We start from the raw sequence: 21485 nt of genomic DNA on the forward strand, positions 1-21485 counted from the left end.
AACAGGAAAAGTATTCTGAGAACTTTTTATTAGGACTGCGAAAACACAGAAAATATCCGTTTGTAAACTATAATGTGATTTTAATTTAACGTTGGGCTTGGCTGAATGCGTCAAGAAAGTTTTCCGGAGCGCGCCTTTGCGTGGGAAACGGAGTATTTGCGTCGCTTAATTTTGCCGCATAATTTGCGTCGAGGCTCGCGGGACTCTCGCGGGGGCTTCCTTCGCTACGGAGGTTGGATACCATGGCGTCCATTCGATATTATAGATTGTGATGTTGTGATTTTTTGAACTTTCTACTCAAATTTTCTGCGATCGGGTAGGATAGATGAAGGCCACGCGTTCTGCGGAGTATGTATGAACAGCAGCCATCCGTATTATATCCTGCAGGGCAATATATATTAGTTTAAGAAGAACAGGGATATATATCTTTTCCAGACAACCTAATATTGGAATGTCTGACAGCAAGCAATTCAAGCATTCAGTTGATTTATTTTGGCTTGAATATACCTGCACCCGAGACGACACAAGATAAAAATGGCCGTCGATTCTTTAACAGGCTTAAAGGAAGGATTTTCGTTAAACGAACCGACTCAAAATGAATCGGGATTCTTCTATGAAGTTCAGCAGTATTGTCAACGCGTGCAAGATGGTGTAAAAATGCAAGATTATTCCGGTGTGGGTTTACAAATGGACGGAAATGAAGAAGTTAATAGGAGTATCATGTTTAAGGTAATAGAGTTCACCGGCCTATCAGAAAGCGGGGTATTCGGGTTACAGCTGCATCGCCTGCATGTTACACAAGTGTTGGATAACAATTTAAAATCAGCCATCCGAGTTAAGGATATCGAGAAAGACTCGGTTGTTTCTCACGACGGAAGACTCAAAATCGACGACTGTATTGTGAAGATTAATAGCATTCCCCTTGCTGGACTTTCCACAGAAGAGGCTAGGTATAATACTATTATATTTTATAACTTTATCAGTCTAATATTATTCCAATATTACGCATTGTTTATATAATAATATTTAATTGTCCTGCTGACACTTTGGGATGCAAGCCAGCGTAACCGTCACAATCGTGAGAATTTCAACCGTGATATCGTGATGTATATTGTAAGTACTGTAGAAAAGGTTTAATATTCGACGATATTCAAATAAAAACCGTCTAATTTTGTGACATTCCACGTTAATAGAATGCTAGAAATGTCTGAAAAGAATGTAGCAAATTTTAATTACTCAGAAATACAAGTCCTATTGTTTGGCATGATTTATTTAAAAGTTATTACCATTATTTTGGTTCTAAGTTTTAACCAATCAATAACACTGTTTAACCCTCACAAATTTTGTGGGAAAACCGTTTCAGATGTTGCTATAATTCGCTGGGGGTTTTTTTTGCGCCGAACAAGCAAATTCTATACGCCAATTAGAACATCAAATTGCGACAAATTAATATTCGAGAAACATGTCCATTGCGCTTTTTGTAAACATTTGCTTTCGATTTGTTTATTTCGTGTTTTAATACCTCGTAGCCGGATATGTGATTTGTAATAGGTATGTATTAATGATTTTTTTGCTCGCAAAAATTTTATATAGACAAGTTCTAGAAGAGTCCGTTTTGTCTGGCCACGTTTCCCTGACAGTGCTAGAAGCACGCGATGTTGAAGTGACAAATGACCCTAGCGACAGTGAATGTAGTATTGGTTTACAAAACACAGTTGAACAAGTAAGGAATGTTTCTATAATATCCTTCAATGGAAGTGTTTGATTAGAATGTAAATGTCTTTTGCATTCTGCTCTGTTCCTGCTGTGACTCTCTGTAAATATGCCTATTCCATTGGGCCTGTTTAATTTACTTAAGTCATGGTTTCTACTTAAGAGAACTTACTCAGCCACCACCTCTACTAATCCAGATTAATTTCACGATTCCCACGGTCTTTGAGATACTAGGAAGGCTTTTAATCTAATCTGGTCGGTTGCCAATTTCACCTCATAGGATTTACAGAGAAAGATCCATGTTCTAAAAGATTCAAGAGGATTAGGAATACAAATTGTTGCAAGAAAGGGCAGAATTGTTGTGACTGGAGTGTCTGAAAATGGTGCTGCTCATAGGTTAGCAAAATTTTTTTTTTTAAAGGAGGGGTAATATGGACCCTCCCCTTTCCATTTCCTTAACCAACCCCATATTAACTTCCTCCATTCATCCCTCCCAAATCCCCCCATTCACCTCCTGTCAACTCCTTTATTTATCACACGTCCACTCTCATTCACCTCCTCCCATTATCTGCCCACTGCCAATCCACATCTTTCCATGTGCCACCTTCCCACTCACGCCCGCCTCTTTTCATGGACCCACCACCCGCCTAGTCCCATCCACCTCTTTCTAGCCACCACTTACCCACCCCAATCCTCACCCCCTTCTCCTATTGACCTCCTATCCTTCAAAGCTTCATATTAGTGTATTTTAGCATAAATACACTAAATATCTCAAATAGCTTTAATAGAGGACCTCAAATAGCATTAATGGAGAAGAGCACTATAATATTATACATATCTTCACCAATTTCATGCTTTTCATCAGGGATGGTCGCATACAAGTTGGAGATGAACTGGTAGCAATCAATGGCAATGGTCTTGCTGGCATAGAAAAAGAAGAGGCTGTAAATTTATTACGATCTTCTCCGAGATTAATACAACTGGTGCTTAATAATAGTTCTCAGGTTTGGAAAAACTGTTTTTGAAATAACTTCCAGGTCTTTACAAGTGCTAGTCATCAGAAGTTTATCAAAATTCAATTCCATTTATGCGAATCTTGACCAATCAGAATGCAGGAAAACCAATAGTCAGTCGGAAATGGTTCCATTAAAATTCCCGCGCGCGCTTATCTATTCCAGATTGTGAACTCTATACAACTGGAATAATAACTCGGAGAACGTGGGGATCTCCGCAAAATATGCTAATGTTAATCGACCTTATTCACTAACTACAGGGCAAAGATTCCGACTCATCCGAAGACGAGATGTCCGTACCGCAGCCTTCGACGAAAAACACTGAAGAAGTGGGTCTGAAAAAGTTCATTCGTCGTCGTACAACGGACAAAAAAGTCACTTCACCAGGAAGGCAGCATTTGTACGAAATCACTGATGAAAGCGCTCAGCCTGCAGCGCCCGCTTCCCAGGAAACCGAACGACAAACCTCGGCCAGACCTCGTTCCCAGGCCTCCCCCACAAAGTCGGCTTCCACTGGAAACAACGAGCGTAGGAATAAACAAGCTTCTCTCGAAGCGGCAAAGAAACGCTACTCCAAACGCAGCGTCAGCGATGACAGTATTCTGCTGAATAGCGATGAAATTCAGAATATTTTGGGCGAAAGCCAGGCGCATGTCCAGCGGACATTCTCGGTCATTTTGGTGAAAGGTCCAACGAAGAGTTTGGGGTTCACCATCGTGGGTGGTCGTGACTCGCCGAAGGGGAAAATGGGAATTTACGTGAAAAGTATTTTGCCCGGGGGAGCTGCCGCCAGCGATGGCCGTCTCAGAGAAGGTGGGTGAAAAACGAGCAGTGGGTCACAGACAGGTTTTTTATAGTAAATTTAGCCTAGGCCACCTACTCTGTCCTTCGAAAGGGGGCGTAGGGTGGTTTCAAAAGACTAACAAGCAAAGGCTTTGTGGTATTGATTCGACTGCGACCAGAAAAACTGAATTCATACACGTGTTTTGTTTATGTCTAGGAGACGAGATTGCCTCGGTCAATAGCGTGAGTTTGAACAATTTTTCCCACGCCGAAGCTGTGCGGAAGTTTAAGGTAAGTCAAACGACTAAGATTCGATCAATTCGATCTTGTTTTCGTTCGTTATACAGTGCAACGAAACCTTTGAGAGTCAAACGCAATATGGTTTTTAAAATGCTGTTAAAACAGCCGTTCGTTCAAAGGCGATCATATTTTAGCCAAAAGAGGTTAAAAGAAAAGCTTGTTTCAGCCGGTTGATTTCTACAACGCATAAGACTTTTTTATTTCAAAATGTGGTTCAAGCGATTCGTTGCTTTTTCTAGCGTCTCGGACAAGGTATAGTGAACCTCGTTGTCCGTCGACCTTTCTCGAGTACCTCCGTGGAATCGACATCCTCCAAGTCGTCCCTGCGTCGGACGTCTTCGCTTCATAACGTAAACACGGTGTACTCCCCACCCTTGACCGAAATAAAAAAGATTAAATTCACCAAAGGTTAGTATAAAACCTTCACCACCGCTTTGCTTCAATTTCACGACAGATTTACATCCCGGGTTTTGGGGCCAGGTATCTCATCTCAATCCTGAGAGAACACTGTTTTGATCTCAAATATAGGAATGTTCATCGCCGATTATTTGTAAAGTTGTATCAGAATTCACTTTTAAATAATATCTTTGATTTTACCTTTATGTAGAAAAACATTAAATAATATCTTTGATTTTACCTTTATGTAGAAAAACATTAAATAATATCTTTGATTTTACCTTTATTTAGAAAAACATGTAGATCTTGGTTTTTCTATTGCTTGTGGCGGTTCAAAGGACACAAACGATTACGTGGTCTATGTCCAATATATTAGCGACAGCTCCCCTGCCATCGAGAAATTGCAGTAAGTCTGGTGTATTCAATTGCATATTTCTGTATCGTAGAATAATTTTTTTTGCGGTTACGCCTACTGATTTGAAGTCCCCTTTTCCAAACCTTGTTTTTCATGTTACAGGGTCGGAGATGAAATTCTGAGCGTCAACAGCGAGGACATTTCTCATAAATCATTCGAGGATGCAGTAGGATTCCTAGAAAAAATCCCACATGGTCGCGTGACCATGGTGCTGAAGCGACCACGAGCGAAGCCATCGTTGCTGCTCGTGGATAACGAGAGTGACTATGTTGGTAAGGTCTTGAGATTTCTATAAACAACTGAAGTACATTCGTGTCCTCGTGTGGGGAACGGTAACGTTCGAGCAAGTTTTTCGGGGTAAACTATAAAAATGAGATGGTAAGGCGCTACTTAACCACCAGAGGCCGATTGTATAAAACTCTTTAACTACATTTTGCATCGTTAAATCCTAGTTAACTCGGAAATACACGTCTCCGATTAGCCAATTCTGTCCTTAACTACAGTTAAAAGTTGACTAGTCTTTTATACAACTGGCCCCAGAGCTTCATCAATGTAAGACCGGCATAATATTTGTAATTGGGTACTAATTTCCATACATAATCACCCCACATTTGATTTGAATTGATGCCTTATAATTAGTACCCCTCCTGCACCCCCTCTTGTCTAAGCATCCCCTGCACCCCCCAGTAAATCCATCCGTGTAAAAGATTAAAATCTGTAAAGCAAACTTGTCAAACGTCCGAATCGACAAATAAGAATCGTGAATCGTGATAAGTAAATTGATCAAGAAAAACTTGTTCGTTGCTCGCCCGAGTAAGTGAACTCCGAATAGTTTTCTAAGGTATAGTAATTTTTTTCACAGACTCGTCGAGTTTGGACGGTTCTTCGGAAGCTTCCGACTCCCCTGCGTCAGTGAGGAAAAGAAAGAACCTGAGCCTTGTGAGTATATTAATCGTGACCGACTTTCCGACCTTCATATACTTCTTAACCAAAACTCATATACATCTTAAATACGCTTGTTTTCGGTATAGCTAGGCACTGTACGGTCAATGCAGACCTTTGAGCTTTGAAATTGTGCATCGTTTATGCTGAAATTGATCGGCATTTTATAAAGATTGTTTTTAAATATTAATAGTTTAAAACATCTTCATACATAGAAACTTCTTTCTATTGTTTTGTTACATCGTGTTTCTCGGAATAGCCTATAAGCCTAGCATTGCAGACGCAGTCCCGAAAAATACGCTGGATTGAAAAATGAAAAATAAAACATGGATTAAAATTTTAGGATTTTTGGCAAATTAAAAATGACATTATGACAATCGAGGATTAACATGACTCGTGTGCATATAACTTTTAAGCTTGTCTTTACACGAAAGAATGTATACCCGTGTGAACACATGGGGAATTTCTCAACCTTTTGTCACGATGAAACAATGAAACAAAGAATGGAATGCTAACTTTTCGTATAAAAAAATCTTGCCAAAGAACATTTCCTAATCTTGCGAAATTCTTTATAATATTATTCCACGTAATTCAAAAGCCAATAACCATTCGCTAAGTAATTGTTTGGCGATAGTGATTATAGTTCCCTTTATGGCCAATATGTTAATATGGAGTCATGGATACAAAGCATTTGTATATGACTTTTACCATATCTTTCTTATGTCTTCCCGATTTTTCGACGCCTTTTTATTTTGATCCTACGAAGTTTCACATCAAACGCCGCTCTGGTAGTCCAAAATTAAAAAACAGCGACGTTGAAATTTTGTGCAAACGAAAATTGGATATACATATTGAGATTGAGTGATTTATAAACAGAGCTATAACTTTCTTGCACAATTTTGTCGGCCGCTCGGGAAATATTGCAATGAATCGTCGTAGTTCAAAACTTCGAATGGAGATCTTTTAATGTTTGTCTTTTACGTCAGGTATGGTTTACCAAGATTAGTTTGAATCAAAAATCAATTGTTTTACATTAAGTAATATTTACCGTCACATGGAAGAGGTTGTTAAAGTCGCTTAGATTGACAAAGATTTGACAATGTCATTATGGCAACAATGACTGGCAACGAAGTTGATTGACGCGTCGTATTACTTTAAGGGACAAATTCAAGGGACATATAGTATTATAAACATAGTTTTGCCTAAGTCTTTTTCCTCGGCCTAGCAACTTCTGTTTAGAAGGTGTAGAATCTAAATGAATCGGCAATCATGTTTCGATGTTTCGTTCCAGCCTGGGTCGTTTTATTCAGCGAAATTGATCGAAGAGACAGTTAAGTTATCGATGGATCCAGACGAGGATTTTACAGACGGCTCGCGTCGTTCTCACAAGTTCGTGACCGTCGGCGAACCGACTTTCTCCCGAGGAAAAGGCGACGGGGAGGAATCCACGGATTACATGGAGCCAGGAAAGGCGATTTCGAGCAAAAATTATGTCGTCAGCCCCCGCAACGTTCCCGATGGTTTTGAACTGCATTTGGTTCGCATCGATAAAGAACTGAACGAATCTCTGGGCATCTCCCTGATCCCCTTTGGGGAACACATGAAAGGCCTTTTTAAGGTAAAGCTACATTGCATGTGCTGATGTTTTTTGCGCGGCTTTAGAAACACCTGTATTCATCCTAAGTAAGGCTATGTCTACACGAACGTCGTTTTCGAGCGTTTTCAAAATCGTTTTTATCTATTTAATTGCTTTGGCGTGTGCACATAGTCTAAATCTCTATCGTAGACACGGAATCGAATGTCTGAAAGCTGTTCAGGGCCTGGCTAAACAGTAAATGAAAATATTGATCAAGTTCTGACCTGCATCAAAAGGCCAAGTCAGGATATTATATGTAGGAATATAACTATAAGTTGGGTGAAAATGCTATGTTTTTGTAACTTCAGTGCAAGAGATTTTAGCTCGTTCATTAACAATGCTATGAGATTGCTTCTTCAAAAAATCGATAAAATTTTTCTATTCGATATTTCGAAACGAAACTACAAAGAAGCGATTGATTGTAAGCTAAATTTCGACGTAAATTTGCAGATGCTGGTCGCGAAGTGATAAATAATTATTAAGGATATTCAGAGAGTCTGGCAATTAAAATAAGGCGTGTTTTTTTTATCAACAAATGCGCAATGTATGTTAGTTTTGTTAAAGGATAGACAAAAAGAACGAGCGTTTGCTCGAAAGCATACTTCAAAAGGATTTCAGTGGTTTTGTTTTAGGCAATGTTCTGAGGGGGAATATTCGCCATAAAATGATTTTTAGAAACCTCGCTGACTAAATAGATTCTTCTTTTTGCTAGTAATAAGCACAATTCATCTTTCGCCAGATCTTTTTTCAATTTCTCCTCTAAAATTTCAACGTTTTCACAGATACGTCGACTATTATCGGGTAGCGTTTGCGACAAAACTGGGGATCTTTTCGTCGGCGATTGCCTCGTCTCAGTGAATGGCGAAGATTTGAGAGGAAAATCGCATACAGCTGTCCTGCAAGAACTCAAGAAGCCAAGATCAAACTTGACTTTGGCTGTACTGAGAAAGAAGTCCACGAACCAGGCTAAAACGCAGGCTTCTGGAAGTTCTTTTCAAAAAGAGTCCATGGGATCACCCCTACCTGCTGACCTCCCACCCCCCTTGCCTTCATCGTCCCCGCCTCCCTTGTCGGATGATGAACAACAGACATACAAGAAAGATGAACTGGACATCTTGCTCGCTAGTGATCAAGGATTTGCCCCACAACCCAAGGGAAGGACTTCTTCTTTCAGAGAACAAGAATTTTCCCCACAGATAATGAATCTGGAGGACAGTGTCTTCGCTTCGCCTACTCATGAAGATTTGAAAATTGCAGCCCATGTTCGTACATATGTTTCCCCACCTCCAAACGCCGCAGTGGACAAACTCGATCCAGGTACTGGAGCCGGGGTTCTCCCACCTACCACAGAGAACGAAGTGTCAACAAACAAAGGGTCCCTCCTGCCCCCTCCTTTTGTATACGCCGAAGATACTGAACTCGGGGAGTTTCAAAGACAGGCCTCCTTTAGCAAGTACATTCTTAAACCCCCACCGATGGTTGAAGACGAGGAATCAGTCTCTACAATTATTGAACAGACCAAGGTCCTACCCCCATCAATGTCCATCAATAATAATGATTATTCACAGAAAGACATGAAAGAGGAGCAGAGTGGCACCCTAGAAACTGTTCACGCTTTTATCGTACCCCCACCTACCATAGCGGCTCAGGATAAATTCGCTACCCCTTCAAATTCAGAACCGAATATATTGGCGTCTAGTTCTCCGCACGAAAGCGCATTTTCACCCTCGGAATACCACGAGGAGGAACACAATGAACCTTCGTTGCAGATTATCCCCCCGCCTCCTTCACAGATTGAACACTCAGGGACATTTCCATCAATCGTATCACCGCCGCCAGAAGTAGACCGATTCTACTCCGAATCTCATTTCGAAGATGATCCTCCTCCAGTATCTATTTCTCGTACCCCAGTGCGCCCAAACACATTGAACTTTGCCCCTCCTAAACACCAATTTGTATCATCAACGTCGACATTTGATATGCCGCCACCTCCATCGTTTGTTCCTCCCCCTCCCCCAAAATCAATATCCCCCACCGCCTCTTTCACATCACCTTTAAAATCCGTTTCCCCTACCTCTGAACCATCCACAACCCTCCCTTCCTTAGACATCTGTCCTCCTCCCCCATCTTTTGTCAAACCTCTGGACCATTCTCTTAACCAAACGCGGCAATCAAACTCCCCCCTTGCTAGTCCATTACACTCAAACCCAACACAAACGAAATCGCCCCCTCTTTCACGTGAACCCAACGTACGCAAACCGCCTCCCCTCGTCTCACCACCGCATCGCTATCCCCACATAGAAGCACAAGCAATAGATTCACAAACCCCAGTTCCTCAACCAGAACAGGCCTCACAGGTTACACAGTCAGAAAAACAAAAAACAAATCGCATCTCTCCATCAAATTCCGCGATATGTCTGCTTGATGAGATTTTAGAGTCCCAAGACGCAGATACGACGTCGTCCTCTTCAGATTCAAAATCCATGGATGTGACCACGGTCGATGTTATCGAATCGAACGTGGTGGTCGACGAATCGCTGGCGCCGAGATCATACCCCGCGGATGAGATAAACACTGTGTCAGCGGAGTTGCCTGTCGAGGACGTTTCTGGCTCTAAGGCGTCGCTGTTGTCGCATATGGTAATTGGGAAACGTTCCGAAGATTTTCCATTTATGATCGAGTTTGAACTGAAGAAATCCAAAGGACTGGGAATGAAAGTTAGTTCTTCGGCTGACGGTCGAATTGTAATCGTGGAACTGTCGGCAAGTGGGATTTTAAAGAAAGACGGACGAATAAGGTAATTTGAATTTGACGCGCTTTATTGCGCTATTAGTCAGTCGCATGTAGGCAAAGATGTAGTGCACTATAGCACAGTTAATAGAATATACATGGTTTGGAAACCACATAAAACTACAATACAACTCATTAACTATGTTGAGCTAGATTTATGCAAAACATTGTTTCTTTCTAATCTCATTTCTATCGTATTTTGCAACAATAAATCAATAGCAATCTTATTATTAACATATTATTCAAGTCAAGTTTGATGAGCTCAGCAACACAAATGCCATTGGTAAATTTGGCTAAAATACAATAGAAACGTGACGAGAAAGGAACCATTTTTTGCATAAACCTGGACAATAACATAGTTAATGAGTTGTATTGTATTTTTATTTAGTCTCTAAACCATGTATGAATTTCTATTAACTGCGACTATATTAAACGGTGAAGAGAATATCATTTCTTGATGGAATAGTTCCCCTCCAAAAACCATTCAAATGTCAAATGGTTTCCGACGCATTTGTTTGGCCTGGGAACATGTTTATAGATGACTTTTCTTTCGCACCATGCTCTAGGGTCAACGATTACGTAATCGCGATCAACGATATTTGTGTGTCCGGTTGTTCACTCAATCAGGTGAATAACATCATAAAACACGTCAAGAAGGGCGCTGTCCGATTGATTGCAGAATCCCCTGACGCTGCGGGCAAGAATGAAGACAGGCGCGAGTCTGGGGCGGATATTGACGTTAGTGCAAACCGACAGAAGAAAACTAATAAACTGCCTCCTCGCGCCATGAGCTGGGAAGGGGTTGGAAACGAGGATTTTGTACATGGCGTCCGACATCCTTCCGCTCTCCACGGGGGATACCACGACACTGGGCCGGAATGCGAGTCACGTGACATTAACTTGGAATCACGGGACATTTTTACGGAGGGTGGGACGTTGTTCGGAGATCGGAACACGTGGAAGAAATCCTCCGTAGGCCTGCTGCAAGGCCTCGGTCCGAAATCTTGGATACTAGGAACGATCTTATGGACAAAGATACCAAAAGAAAAATGAAGAAAAAGGCGTCGGTTAAGGAGAGATTGGGTCGAGTGTTTGGAAGGGACTCTACGAGACCCGTAACCACTTCTCAGATGATAACTTCACCAATGAAACGAGAAGTTAAGTGGAAGAAATCGCTATCACTGGATAGATTAGATACTGATGAGATTGTTCATTATCCTAAGCAGGCGAGAAAGAGTGATCCAGAACCTTTTCCGGGTGGTTTACGCGTTCGGCCTGGTACTAGCCCAAGTTCGGAGATAGATGCTAGCCCGTGTCCGAACACCGATGCTGGCCCGAGTGTGGAGACTGTTATTAGCCCGAGCCCAAAGATTCTTAATAAAAGCGTCGTTGCTGAATTCGCGTGCGCTTCATCCGATGACCAGGCGGGCTCAAGCGATTCAGTGAAACAGGAGGGTAGTTCCTCCAGAAAGAAAGTTCGAAGAAAACGAAAATCAATATATGAGATACCCCCACCCCCTGTCCCGCCCCCGGTCGAAGCGGAGGGGGAGAATAGATCTGACCTTTCCCCCAAAGAGCGTACAAGATGTTTCTCCAATCCTGACCTTGTCGCACGGACGCCAGATGGAGGTGAAGGTTCACAAACTAGACCTAAAAGAACTTCTCTTACTGATAGCTCTAAATTGGCTCTACAAGACACGCAGAATTTCAATACCAGTTGGTCGGAGGGGAATGTCGCCGAATATAGCTCTTTGCAACAAGCAAGCGTTTGCTCACCAAGAGAGAAGGAAAGGTCATTCCTTTTCGAAGCCAAAAACGCAGTGTATACCACGAGTAAGCCTGAGACTAGCTCAACAGAGGCCATTATTTCAGCTCAAAGAAGTTCCACAGCAGTGCATTCACAGACCTCTGGGGATAGAACGGATCAACGTCATATTGATCGTAAAGGGTCGCAAGAAATCCATAGATATCAACATGTTTCACCTGTCTCCCCAAAAGCAAACAACCACCCTAATGACAAATCAAGTGACAATGATATCACCGAGAGTATAACTAGAACATTCAGTGACCCATTCCCGTCTCCTGTGCGCAACTCCAATGTACCAAAGGGCAACTCGTATAAAATCGTTCCTCCCCCTCCTGAAAATCTAAAATACTCTCCTCGAAGAATACCTCATTCCCAGTCCGTGTCGCAGATATCGTCGCGAACTGTACACAAGGATATCCACGGACCTACACGGACTTTAAGCGATCCAGCAATGGCATTGCGGCTTGCCCCTGAGGTACCGAAGAAACCTCAAAATCCTTCCAAATCAACAGCAGTACCTAAGCCTGTGAAGCCAGGTGTACCTCCGAAACCCTCTGTGCCCCCAAAGCCACCAGTGGTATCACCCAAACCCTCCATTTCTTCCTCACGCATAAGATCAACAGTGTCCAGCAGTTCAAGTGAAGCCTGTGTTGAACCACTAAAAAACCAACTAATAAAGTCAAAGACAAAAGAGAGCGCACTCACGTCAGCTGTGTCGGGAACAAGCAGGGATACTTCTGGTAAAACAGGGATGATCACTGATAAGCATGTTCACCCTGTGGATAATGATGACGTTTTTGTTAGACCTCAACCTGAGACCAAATTTGCTGAGCCGTGCCCAGGCCCTGTGAGAAAGCGTCGTTCATCTTTACCTGAAGATGGGATAACGTCATCAAGTGAAAACAGGGGTGGTCAGAGTAAGCCACGCCCTAAGACAATGATGTTACCACAGGAAAGTTCCGATGAAGGATTGTTTACAGTTCAGGTTAGTCGAAGTTTAAAGCTTGTTGTTCAAAAAGCTTAACCAATCAAGTACGATAGCTCTGTCAGATTAACCAATCAAGTACGATAGCCCTATCAGATTAACCAATCAAATACGTTAGCTATGTCAAATTAGCCAATCATTGAGCGCAATAGTGCATTGATCAGTAGTTGTAGTAGAAGTCAAATCTGAACCTCAAATACCAAACCGTGAACCAGTCTTCCTTGTTTCTGTTCTAGTTGTTAAAGCAACAGCGCTCACTCGGTTTGGTCATCACCGGAGGCATCGACACCCCCCTGGGTATGCTTTACATCAAGGAAATCCAAGCTGGAATGCCTGCAGATCTATGTCAGCGGTTACGTGTGGGAGATCAGATCGTTGAAATCAATGGCGTGAACCTGCTGGGGGCGACCCATGGGGAGGCTATGAGGATCATGCGCACCACCCCACCCCTCGTACAACTAGTCGTGGCAAGAAGGAATGACAGGTGAGTGTCACATGATCAAAGCTAGACCAAGCTGAAACGATCCTAAGTGCACTTTCCTTTATACAGTAAAAACGGCCAGATTGGTCCTGTTGTATTTCAGCACAGACGAATTCCTGGTATTTTAAGTCCGATTTATACGATGCGATTTGTCGTATGCGATTCTTATCCTGACGTATGAAAACGATTGCTGACGCCACTCTTTCTGTTTATCAGTCTATATATCTGACCAGCACGGAAAATGCAGTTTCACCGCTATATTCTTGACGAAATATACAACCGTTTTGACCATTTCAACCGCTTAAAAGAAAGCGAGTTAGAAGACGTTAGATGACGTTTAGGGGTCTGTTCCAAATACATCAATACATACGGTAGATAATGAGGAATTTCAGCTCATTATTCTTTTTTGGGGTATATCTTGTTGTAGGAATGTAGACAGCCTTTATATTGACGAGAGCAAACTAAAGAAAACGTCTCCAACACGTTCTAATGAGACCATCATTCGATCCGCAATCGAGAACAGCAAAATTCCCCGCGATTCATCCAACATGGTTGTCAAGACTCCGCCAACGTCTCCGCGTGATAAACAACGGAAAATACCCCCGGTTGGCAGTCCCGGCCGGGAGAAAAGACCGGATCCTGGTGGCTCGGATATCCCGGTGTCTTTTATCGGAGGGGAGGAAGAACCCTTCGACGAGGCACGTGTTGAAAAGAAGGGGATTGATGAGGAGACCAGGTGTAACGTGACGTTAACGAAGGATCCTTATGCTGGAATAGGGATAAGCGTAGCTGGTGGCAAGGATACTTCGAATGATGTTATTACGGTATGGCCCTATGCTGTTTCATTCAGACTGGTTTTCGAGATGCCCTCTCTGATAAAATTCTTATATCCACATAGGCAGCCCAGACTTTGACTTGCGCGTGTGATACTCGCGCGCGTGTCGCGCTTACGTTGTTTACTTCGTCTATATATTATGACAAGGTAGGAAAGAGTTTATCAAAATATGACAGATATACCTTCGTAAATGTATAATTATCTAAAAAATTACTTGAAGAAACGCCACAAAAACTACAACCTACTAATCACTGATGATTAAACTACATTATCCTGAAGTTTTCATGTTTTTAAACAACATCTAAAGACCTCAAATTAGCGAAATAAAACAGGAATTCATACGGAATTTTGAGAAAACTATCCGAGGGTCACTCCGCCTAAGGAAACGTCATCTTTTTTCAAATATTAGCTAAACGCCCATTGGTTCTCATTGATGGTCCTGCAGGTAAGCCAATGAGCGTTTAGCTAATATTTGAAAAAAGATGACGTTTCCTTAGGCGGAGTGACCCTCGGATAGTTTTCTCAAAATTCCGTATGAATTCCTGTTTTATTTCGCTAATTTGAGGTCTTTAGATGTTGTTTAAAACATGAAAACTTCAGGATAATGTAGTTTAATCATCAGTGATTAGTAGGTTGTAGTTTTTGTGGCGTTTCTTCAAGTAATTTTTTAGATAATTATACATTTACGAAGGTATATCTGTCATATTTTGATAAACTCTTTCCTACCTTGTCATAATATATAGACGAAGTAAACAACGTAAGCGCGACACGCGCGCGAGTATCACACGCGCAAGTCAAAGTCTGGGCTGCCTATGATATCCATTGCTTTTCCCAGATTCGCCAAATCGCCCCAGGAAGTGTGACCGCGCGCGATGGCCGCGTGAAGGTTGGAGACAAGTTGCTTGCAGTGAACGGTCAGTCATTGAAAGGCATGACCAACCCCCAGGTCCTGTCCTTTTTGAAACAAACCCCGAATACCGTGACCCTCACATTATCCCGTCCGAAGAAGCCTTCGGGAAACGGTCGGACTCCGCCGCCAGTCGCAAAGAAACCGCCCAAACAGACCTTTCTGTTGCCTCCAAAAGTGGAGCCACCCCCCGTCAAGGAAAAACCACAGGGGGACGAAGCCTGGCCAGTAAAGGAGGAGAAACAGAAAAAGGGACTGTGGGGGAGTATCAGCGGTAGTCTTCACGGAGGTTTAGCAAAGAAACATGTTGACATCGATATTGGAGAGATTGACTTAGGAGACAGCAGGTCAGTAGAAAGTTTTTAAAAAATACAGACAAAATTGGTTACTGTTACCCATCAAATCACTGCATAAACTCAAACCATATGTACTCAAAATATAATCAAAATATGCAATTCTGCAATATGCCCGCGAACATCAACTCTGTTATCACAATTATGCCCGATTTCAAATGCCCAGGAGTTAGTACCTCGTTTTCAAACACAATAAAAAATGGCAAATGGCAGACAACTGGTTATTATTACTCACGTTCATAAGGCTTTTTAAAACTAAATCATTACAATCTACACTTTGCGTACAATCATCCAAAATTATTGGATTGGGCAAAACCATGCACGTAGAGTAAAAAAGATAAGTCTTGCACTGAGGAAATCTTCATGGTTCCATGAATTTTGCATCTCGAGTACTCGTTTTGAGAACACTAGATGTTTTAGCAACACTTGTTGTTGTTTTTTTAGCGACCTACCGAAATACCAAAAGCATCCATCGAGAAAGGGCATCAAAGAACTCTTCTCTCCTCACGACAACGAGCCGGAGTTGTTGGAAATCGACGTGGAACACGATTCCTCTGGGGTCGGGTTCAGTATCCGCGGTGGCCAGGACTCCATATATGGCGATTCCTCGATATTCGTCGATACGGTGTATCGGAGACCGACTCACGACCGCGCGCCATCTCTGAAGAGTGGGGACGAGATTGTTATGGTGAACGGACACGATATGTCCCGGATGTCGAACGCAGATGCGGTGGAATTGTTGAACTCTTTACCTAGGGGAAGGGTGAGGGTTAGAGCTCGCAGAAGATAGCCGGAGATTTGTCAAGTTCTTGAGCTTATCAATGCTTCCTCCTTTGTCCAACTTCAGCAATCATAGCTGGAAAAATCATAATAAATATAGATCTATTTTATTCGACACAAAGTTCGAAAGTATCTCGAGATTTACCACATGTACACAAGATATGAATTTCCGTCCAAAATCTTTACATCGAAATGGCCGAATATAAATAAACATTATTTTTCAATTTGAATTTTTATCAAGAATATATCTGCTGTAATATATTATTAATGAACTGTAAATAAGCTGATTTGAATTTTTGAAATGAATGAATTCAATTTTTTAACTGGACTGGATTTTCAACTGGTAAACAAAGATTATAGGATTATATTGTGTAAAAATTAAGAAGATAGATGCACGGGCCTATGTTGGACTAGGTTCCCAATTAAACTGAATCAAAACTAGGAAAATTCATCACTACAAGAAAAAAAGTATCCGGCGAATATGACCATATTCGTATTTGCCATTTTCCGGCGAATATGACCAAGGTCGTATTTGCCATATTCCGGCGAATATGACCAAGGTCGTATTTGCCATTTTCCGGCGAATATGACCATGGTCGTATTTGCCATATTCCGGCGAATATGACCATGGTCGTATTTGCCATATCCGGCGAATATGACCATGGTCGTATATTTGCCATTTTCCGGCGAATATGACCATGGTCGTATTTGCCATTTCCGGCGAATATGACCATGGTCGTATTTGCCATTTTCCAACGAATATGACCATGGTCGTATTTGCCATTTCCGGCGAATATGACCATGGTCGTATTTGCCATTTTCCGGCGAATATGACCATGGTCGTATTTGCCATATTCCGGCGAATATGACCATGGTCGTATTTGCCATATTCCGGCGAATATGACCATGGTCGTATTTGCCATATTCCGGCGAATATGACCATGGTCGTATTTGCCATTTTCCGGCGAATATGACCATGGTCGTATTTGCCATATTCCGGCGAATATGACCATGGTCGTATTTGCCATTTTCCCGCGAATATGACCATGGTCGTATATTTGCCATATTCCAGCGAAAATGAACATGGTCGTATTTGCCATTTTCCGGCGAATATGACCATGGTCGTATTTGCCATTTTCCGGCGAATACGACCATGGTCGTATTTGCCATTTTCCGGCGAATATGACCATGGTCGTATTTGCCATTTTCCGGAATACGACCATGGTCGTATTTGCCATTTTCCGGCGAATATGACCATGGTCGTATTTGCCATTTTCCGGCGAATATGACCATGGTCGTATTTGCCATTTTCCGGCGAAAATGACCATGGTCGTATTTGCCATTTCCGGCGAATATGACCATGGTCGTATTTGCCATATTCCGGCGAATATGACCATGGTCGTATTTGCGATTTTCCGGCGAATATGACCATGGTCGTATTTGCCATTTTCCGGCGAATATGACCATGGTCGTATTTGCCATATTCCGGCGAATATGACCATGGTCGTATTTGCCATTTTCCGGTGAATATGACCATGGTCGTATTTGCCATTTTGCGACGAATATGACCATGGTCGTATTTGCCATATTCCGGTGAATATGACCATGGTCGTATTTGCCATTTTGCGACGAATATGACCATGGTCGTATTTGCCATATTCCGGCGAATATGACCATGGTCGTATATGCCATTTTCCGGCGAATATGAGCATGGACCTTGAAACACAGTTAATAGTTGAAACGATGCACGGTACTTATGGACTGAAAGCATTTTACTTTAAATTGATGAAATATTTGGTAATTTGCGCCCATTTTTGGCACGAAATCGGATTTTAAAAACTTACCTGCATTTTTTTTTATGTTTTAGGGGGGGGGGAAACTAGTACTGAAAACGGGGGTGTCTCTGGTCTCTTCAGTCATGATGCGCAGAAGATCAGCGCACTGTGAAAATATAATCAACCCATAAAACGTCTCATACATTTCGGCAAAATTGTGTAAATATTTCTCGAATTTTGGGTTCTTTTTGTCTAAATGAAAGCCTAAGCTCTTCTAGAATGGCTACGAGACGGACTGGAAAGCTAATTCAGCGAAGTAAGCCGGCAGAAAGCAGTCCAAACGACGTAGATCCAGCGATAGACATACCTGAAAACGACGAGGATGAATCGGAGACGAAGGAAACACGGCTAACATTAATGGAAGAAATCTTACTACTCGGTTTAAAAGACCGCGAGGTTAGGGCTTTAAACCTTGTCTTTCGCTTTAAAGAGCAACTTTTCAAAGGGCTAAGGTTTCCATGAGTTTTGTGCTTTTTTTTAAAAGGGTTATACATCGTTTTGGAACGACTGCATCTCGGCTGGTCTACGTGGCTGTATTTTGATTGAGCTTGGCATTCGCGGCAGGATCGAGTTGGAAAAGACCGGTATGAGACGAAGAGGTTTGCTCAGTCGTAAAGTCATTCACAAAAGCACTACGCCGACAGGAGACGTGCTCTTGGACGAAGCTTTGAAGCACATAAAAGAAACACAACCCTTAGATAATGTACAAAATTGGATCGAGTTGCTTAGTGGTGAGTGTTTATATATAATTTGTATCCCTTTTAATTTGTATAAATTATTTGTAGAGCTTATACGCTCTAATACCAGAAAAATATCTAAAGCGATTGCCCTGGAAGGCGCGTTTATGGGAATATAATTTGAACTGTCCTTTTATAATGAAATATAATATGAACTCTTACCGATTAAAATCGATGAAAAATATGTTCGCAATGGTCACAAAATATATTCTCATTTTTTAAAATGAGGTCAACAGTGAATGATACACCTCAAATTTATAATGGATAAAGAAATTGTGACTAAAGAACAACAATTTTAAATGTTTTTTATGCATTGAGTTGACCTACTAAATGACAACAATATTGCCACATACGTTTTTTAATAATTAATGAACTTGAACAGGGAATTTGACCTCAGGCATAACTTAAAAGGTGCTGTGATTCAATTAGCCTTTCTTCACCATGACATTTTTGTGGTACTTTAAACAGTTATAACAACATGAAAAGCATTTTTTTAGAATCACAGATCATTTGAAGAATGAAAAAAGTACCCCAAAAATGGTGGCATATTTGTCATCATGAGAAAGGCTAATTGACTGGACCCTTTCTCTATTATAACTAAACAAGTTAAAATTAAAATATAACAGATAACATCACAGTTTGTTGTTTCTCTATCCTAATTTCAACATAGTCTTTGGAATCAAGGTTTGAAATCATTGGTTCATTTTAGGTGAGACTTGGAATCCCTTCAAGCTTGGTTTTCAGATGCGAAATGTTCGTGAAAGGATTGCCAAGAACCTGGTCGAGAAAGGTGTACTCACAACGGAAAAGCAAAATTATGTCCTGTTTGATATGACCACCCATCCTGTCGTAGATGCCACCATTAAGCAACGTGTTATTCGCAAGGTTCAGGATTCTGTCCTGAGCCGATGGGTGAATGATCCTCAACGATTTGACAAAAAGACACTATCTCTTATTTACCTGGCACATTCCTCTGATGTGTTGGAAAATGCCTTCACAGCTCTTTCAGATGAAGATTACGATGTGGCGATGAAACACGTCAGGGAATTGCTAGACCTTGACCCTGAAGTCGAAGGCCAAAAGCCGAACGCAAATGAAGTTATGTGGGCTGTCGTCTCAGCCTTCATTAAATAGGCTTGCTTATTTGAAATACCGTGGTAGATAGCAATTGTATCCGGAACCGACTTATTTTGAAAGCTCGTACCAAATAACAATGACGTTTTTAAACCTGGGGTCTAGGAAGGGGGTAAGGGTGATTGCACATAGGAGCAATCATCATCTTTTGCAACATTTCTTTAATTTTTTTTTCAGAGGAGCAAAAGAATTCACCGGCAACCCCTCATAAAATTGGTGGGGTACACCCCCACCTATTTTTCCCCACGCCTCTGTTTTGAACATCAATGGAAATCATTGCTTTTCTTAGTAATCAGACATCATCAAATGAAACTTAGGTTAGAAAAACACTAAATTGAGTTCACATTAGGACGTAAAGAAATTCCAATGTAATGGTAATATCAAAATGCTAGAAATATTACAGAATTTGTGATGATATGCTCCTTCAAAATGCTATGGATTTGATGTTCATTGGCCTCCTAAAATGCTTTGGATAAAATGACAACTTGCCAACAACTTTAGAATGCAGTTGAAAGTTAAAGGAGACCAGAATTACAAGTTTCAAAGGCACCTTTTAATAAAGGCAAATCTCTCTAGGAAATCAAAATGACTAAAGAAGTGTACTTAAAAAAGGTCCACTTTTGCTATCACTTTTTGGTATCACTGGAGTTGGAGTTACTTGCCCCCTTCCCCAAGGGTGACTTGTTGAGTTCTTGTGACGACACAATTTGTAGTCTATCTACCACTGATTGCATTACACAGCTGTACAAAACTAGCGTATTATCATGTAAGCATGATGAAGGAATTGCTATTTCTGTTCAACCAAGAATTGTGGCCAAGCAGTCCAGGAGAGAATATTTAGACCAGCCTGGCCACGTTCACATGGACAAATTTTCTTTGATAAATTACCTGTGAAAATTAGATTTCGCCCGAATGAATGAATGGCGAATTAATAGTGAAATAATTGTCACATTAAGTGTATTTTTCTAAAGATATCTGAATGCTAATTTTTCACATCAAGGAAAGTTTGCTCATGTACTGGACGAGATTAGTTAGTCAGGGTAAAAAGAAGACCGCATTTAATACGTTTGTGTTCGTATATGACAATGTAGAAATTTTTAATAAATATATTTTTCTTTGCGAATATTCACATTTTCTTTGTGTTTTGAGGAAGGGTTTATTACTTTATTTACTCAGTCTGACCGGAATTGATGCTTTCATCACCTGACCGTCATACGAGCTTAAACTGGAGTTCTTTGTTTGTTATTTTTTTTGCCAATTTTGGGACAAAGAATTGTCTTTTACTTCGTTTTTTTTTAAAGCGAGGATACTCTAGCATATCAGCGAAGAAAACGAACCCTCCAGATGGTTAAGATGGTTATGTGATGTCGCAAAAAGCGTACCAGTAGAGCTACCTACCTGCGCTTATAGTGCACACCATCGTTGAATAATCGTGTGTAAGATGAAGTATCGTATGGTAAGCATACTTCACATTTTAAAATTAATTCAGGCATTTATATTTAGGTATTAAAAGGAAATCAATACTAAAAACAGGTTATTTTGACAAACTGTTTTGACATGTATCAAAAACTATTGAAAACGTGTATTAAGCTTTAATTGCACTTGTAACAGTCAATTTGTGATTTTTATCAATCACTCGTGTC

At 41.2% G+C, this 21485-nt stretch overlaps 3 protein-coding genes across 3 annotated transcripts; all 3 read left to right on the plus strand.

Annotated features, from left to right (window-relative positions):
- Window positions 1-225: 225 nt before the first annotated feature.
- On the plus strand, window positions 226-11130 carry LOC114522468. Its single transcript, XM_028543154.1, has 13 exons — window positions 226-950; window positions 1594-1723; window positions 1994-2109; window positions 2579-2717; window positions 2987-3539; window positions 3727-3800; window positions 4049-4217; window positions 4497-4611; window positions 4723-4892; window positions 5483-5559; window positions 6854-7180; window positions 7981-9995; window positions 10555-11130. The coding sequence occupies exons 1-13, from the start codon at window positions 535-537 to the stop codon at window positions 11039-11041; spliced, it is 4788 nt and encodes a 1595-aa protein (XP_028398955.1). The 5' UTR covers window positions 226-534; the 3' UTR covers window positions 11042-11130.
- On the plus strand, window positions 11039-16511 carry LOC114522469 (inaD-like protein). Its single transcript, XM_028543155.1, has 5 exons — window positions 11039-12780; window positions 13017-13264; window positions 13689-14085; window positions 14932-15350; window positions 15801-16511. The coding sequence occupies exons 1-5, from the start codon at window positions 11119-11121 to the stop codon at window positions 16144-16146; spliced, it is 3072 nt and encodes a 1023-aa protein (XP_028398956.1). The 5' UTR covers window positions 11039-11118; the 3' UTR covers window positions 16147-16511.
- A 1523-nt stretch (window positions 16512-18034) lies between these two features.
- LOC114522667 (Golgi phosphoprotein 3-like) lies at window positions 18035-20935 on the plus strand. Its single transcript, XM_028543404.1, has 3 exons — window positions 18035-18367; window positions 18456-18702; window positions 19418-20935. Exons 1-3 carry the CDS (start codon window positions 18191-18193, stop codon window positions 19840-19842), a joined length of 849 nt encoding a protein of 282 aa, XP_028399205.1. The 5' UTR covers window positions 18035-18190; the 3' UTR covers window positions 19843-20935.
- The last annotated feature ends 550 nt before the right edge of the window (window positions 20936-21485 follow it).

This window comes from Dendronephthya gigantea, unplaced genomic scaffold, assembly GCF_004324835.1.
Source record: "Dendronephthya gigantea isolate DGI-Jeju-01 unplaced genomic scaffold, DenGig_1.0 000023F, whole genome shotgun sequence".
Taxonomy (NCBI): domain Eukaryota; kingdom Metazoa; phylum Cnidaria; class Anthozoa; order Malacalcyonacea; family Nephtheidae; genus Dendronephthya; species Dendronephthya gigantea.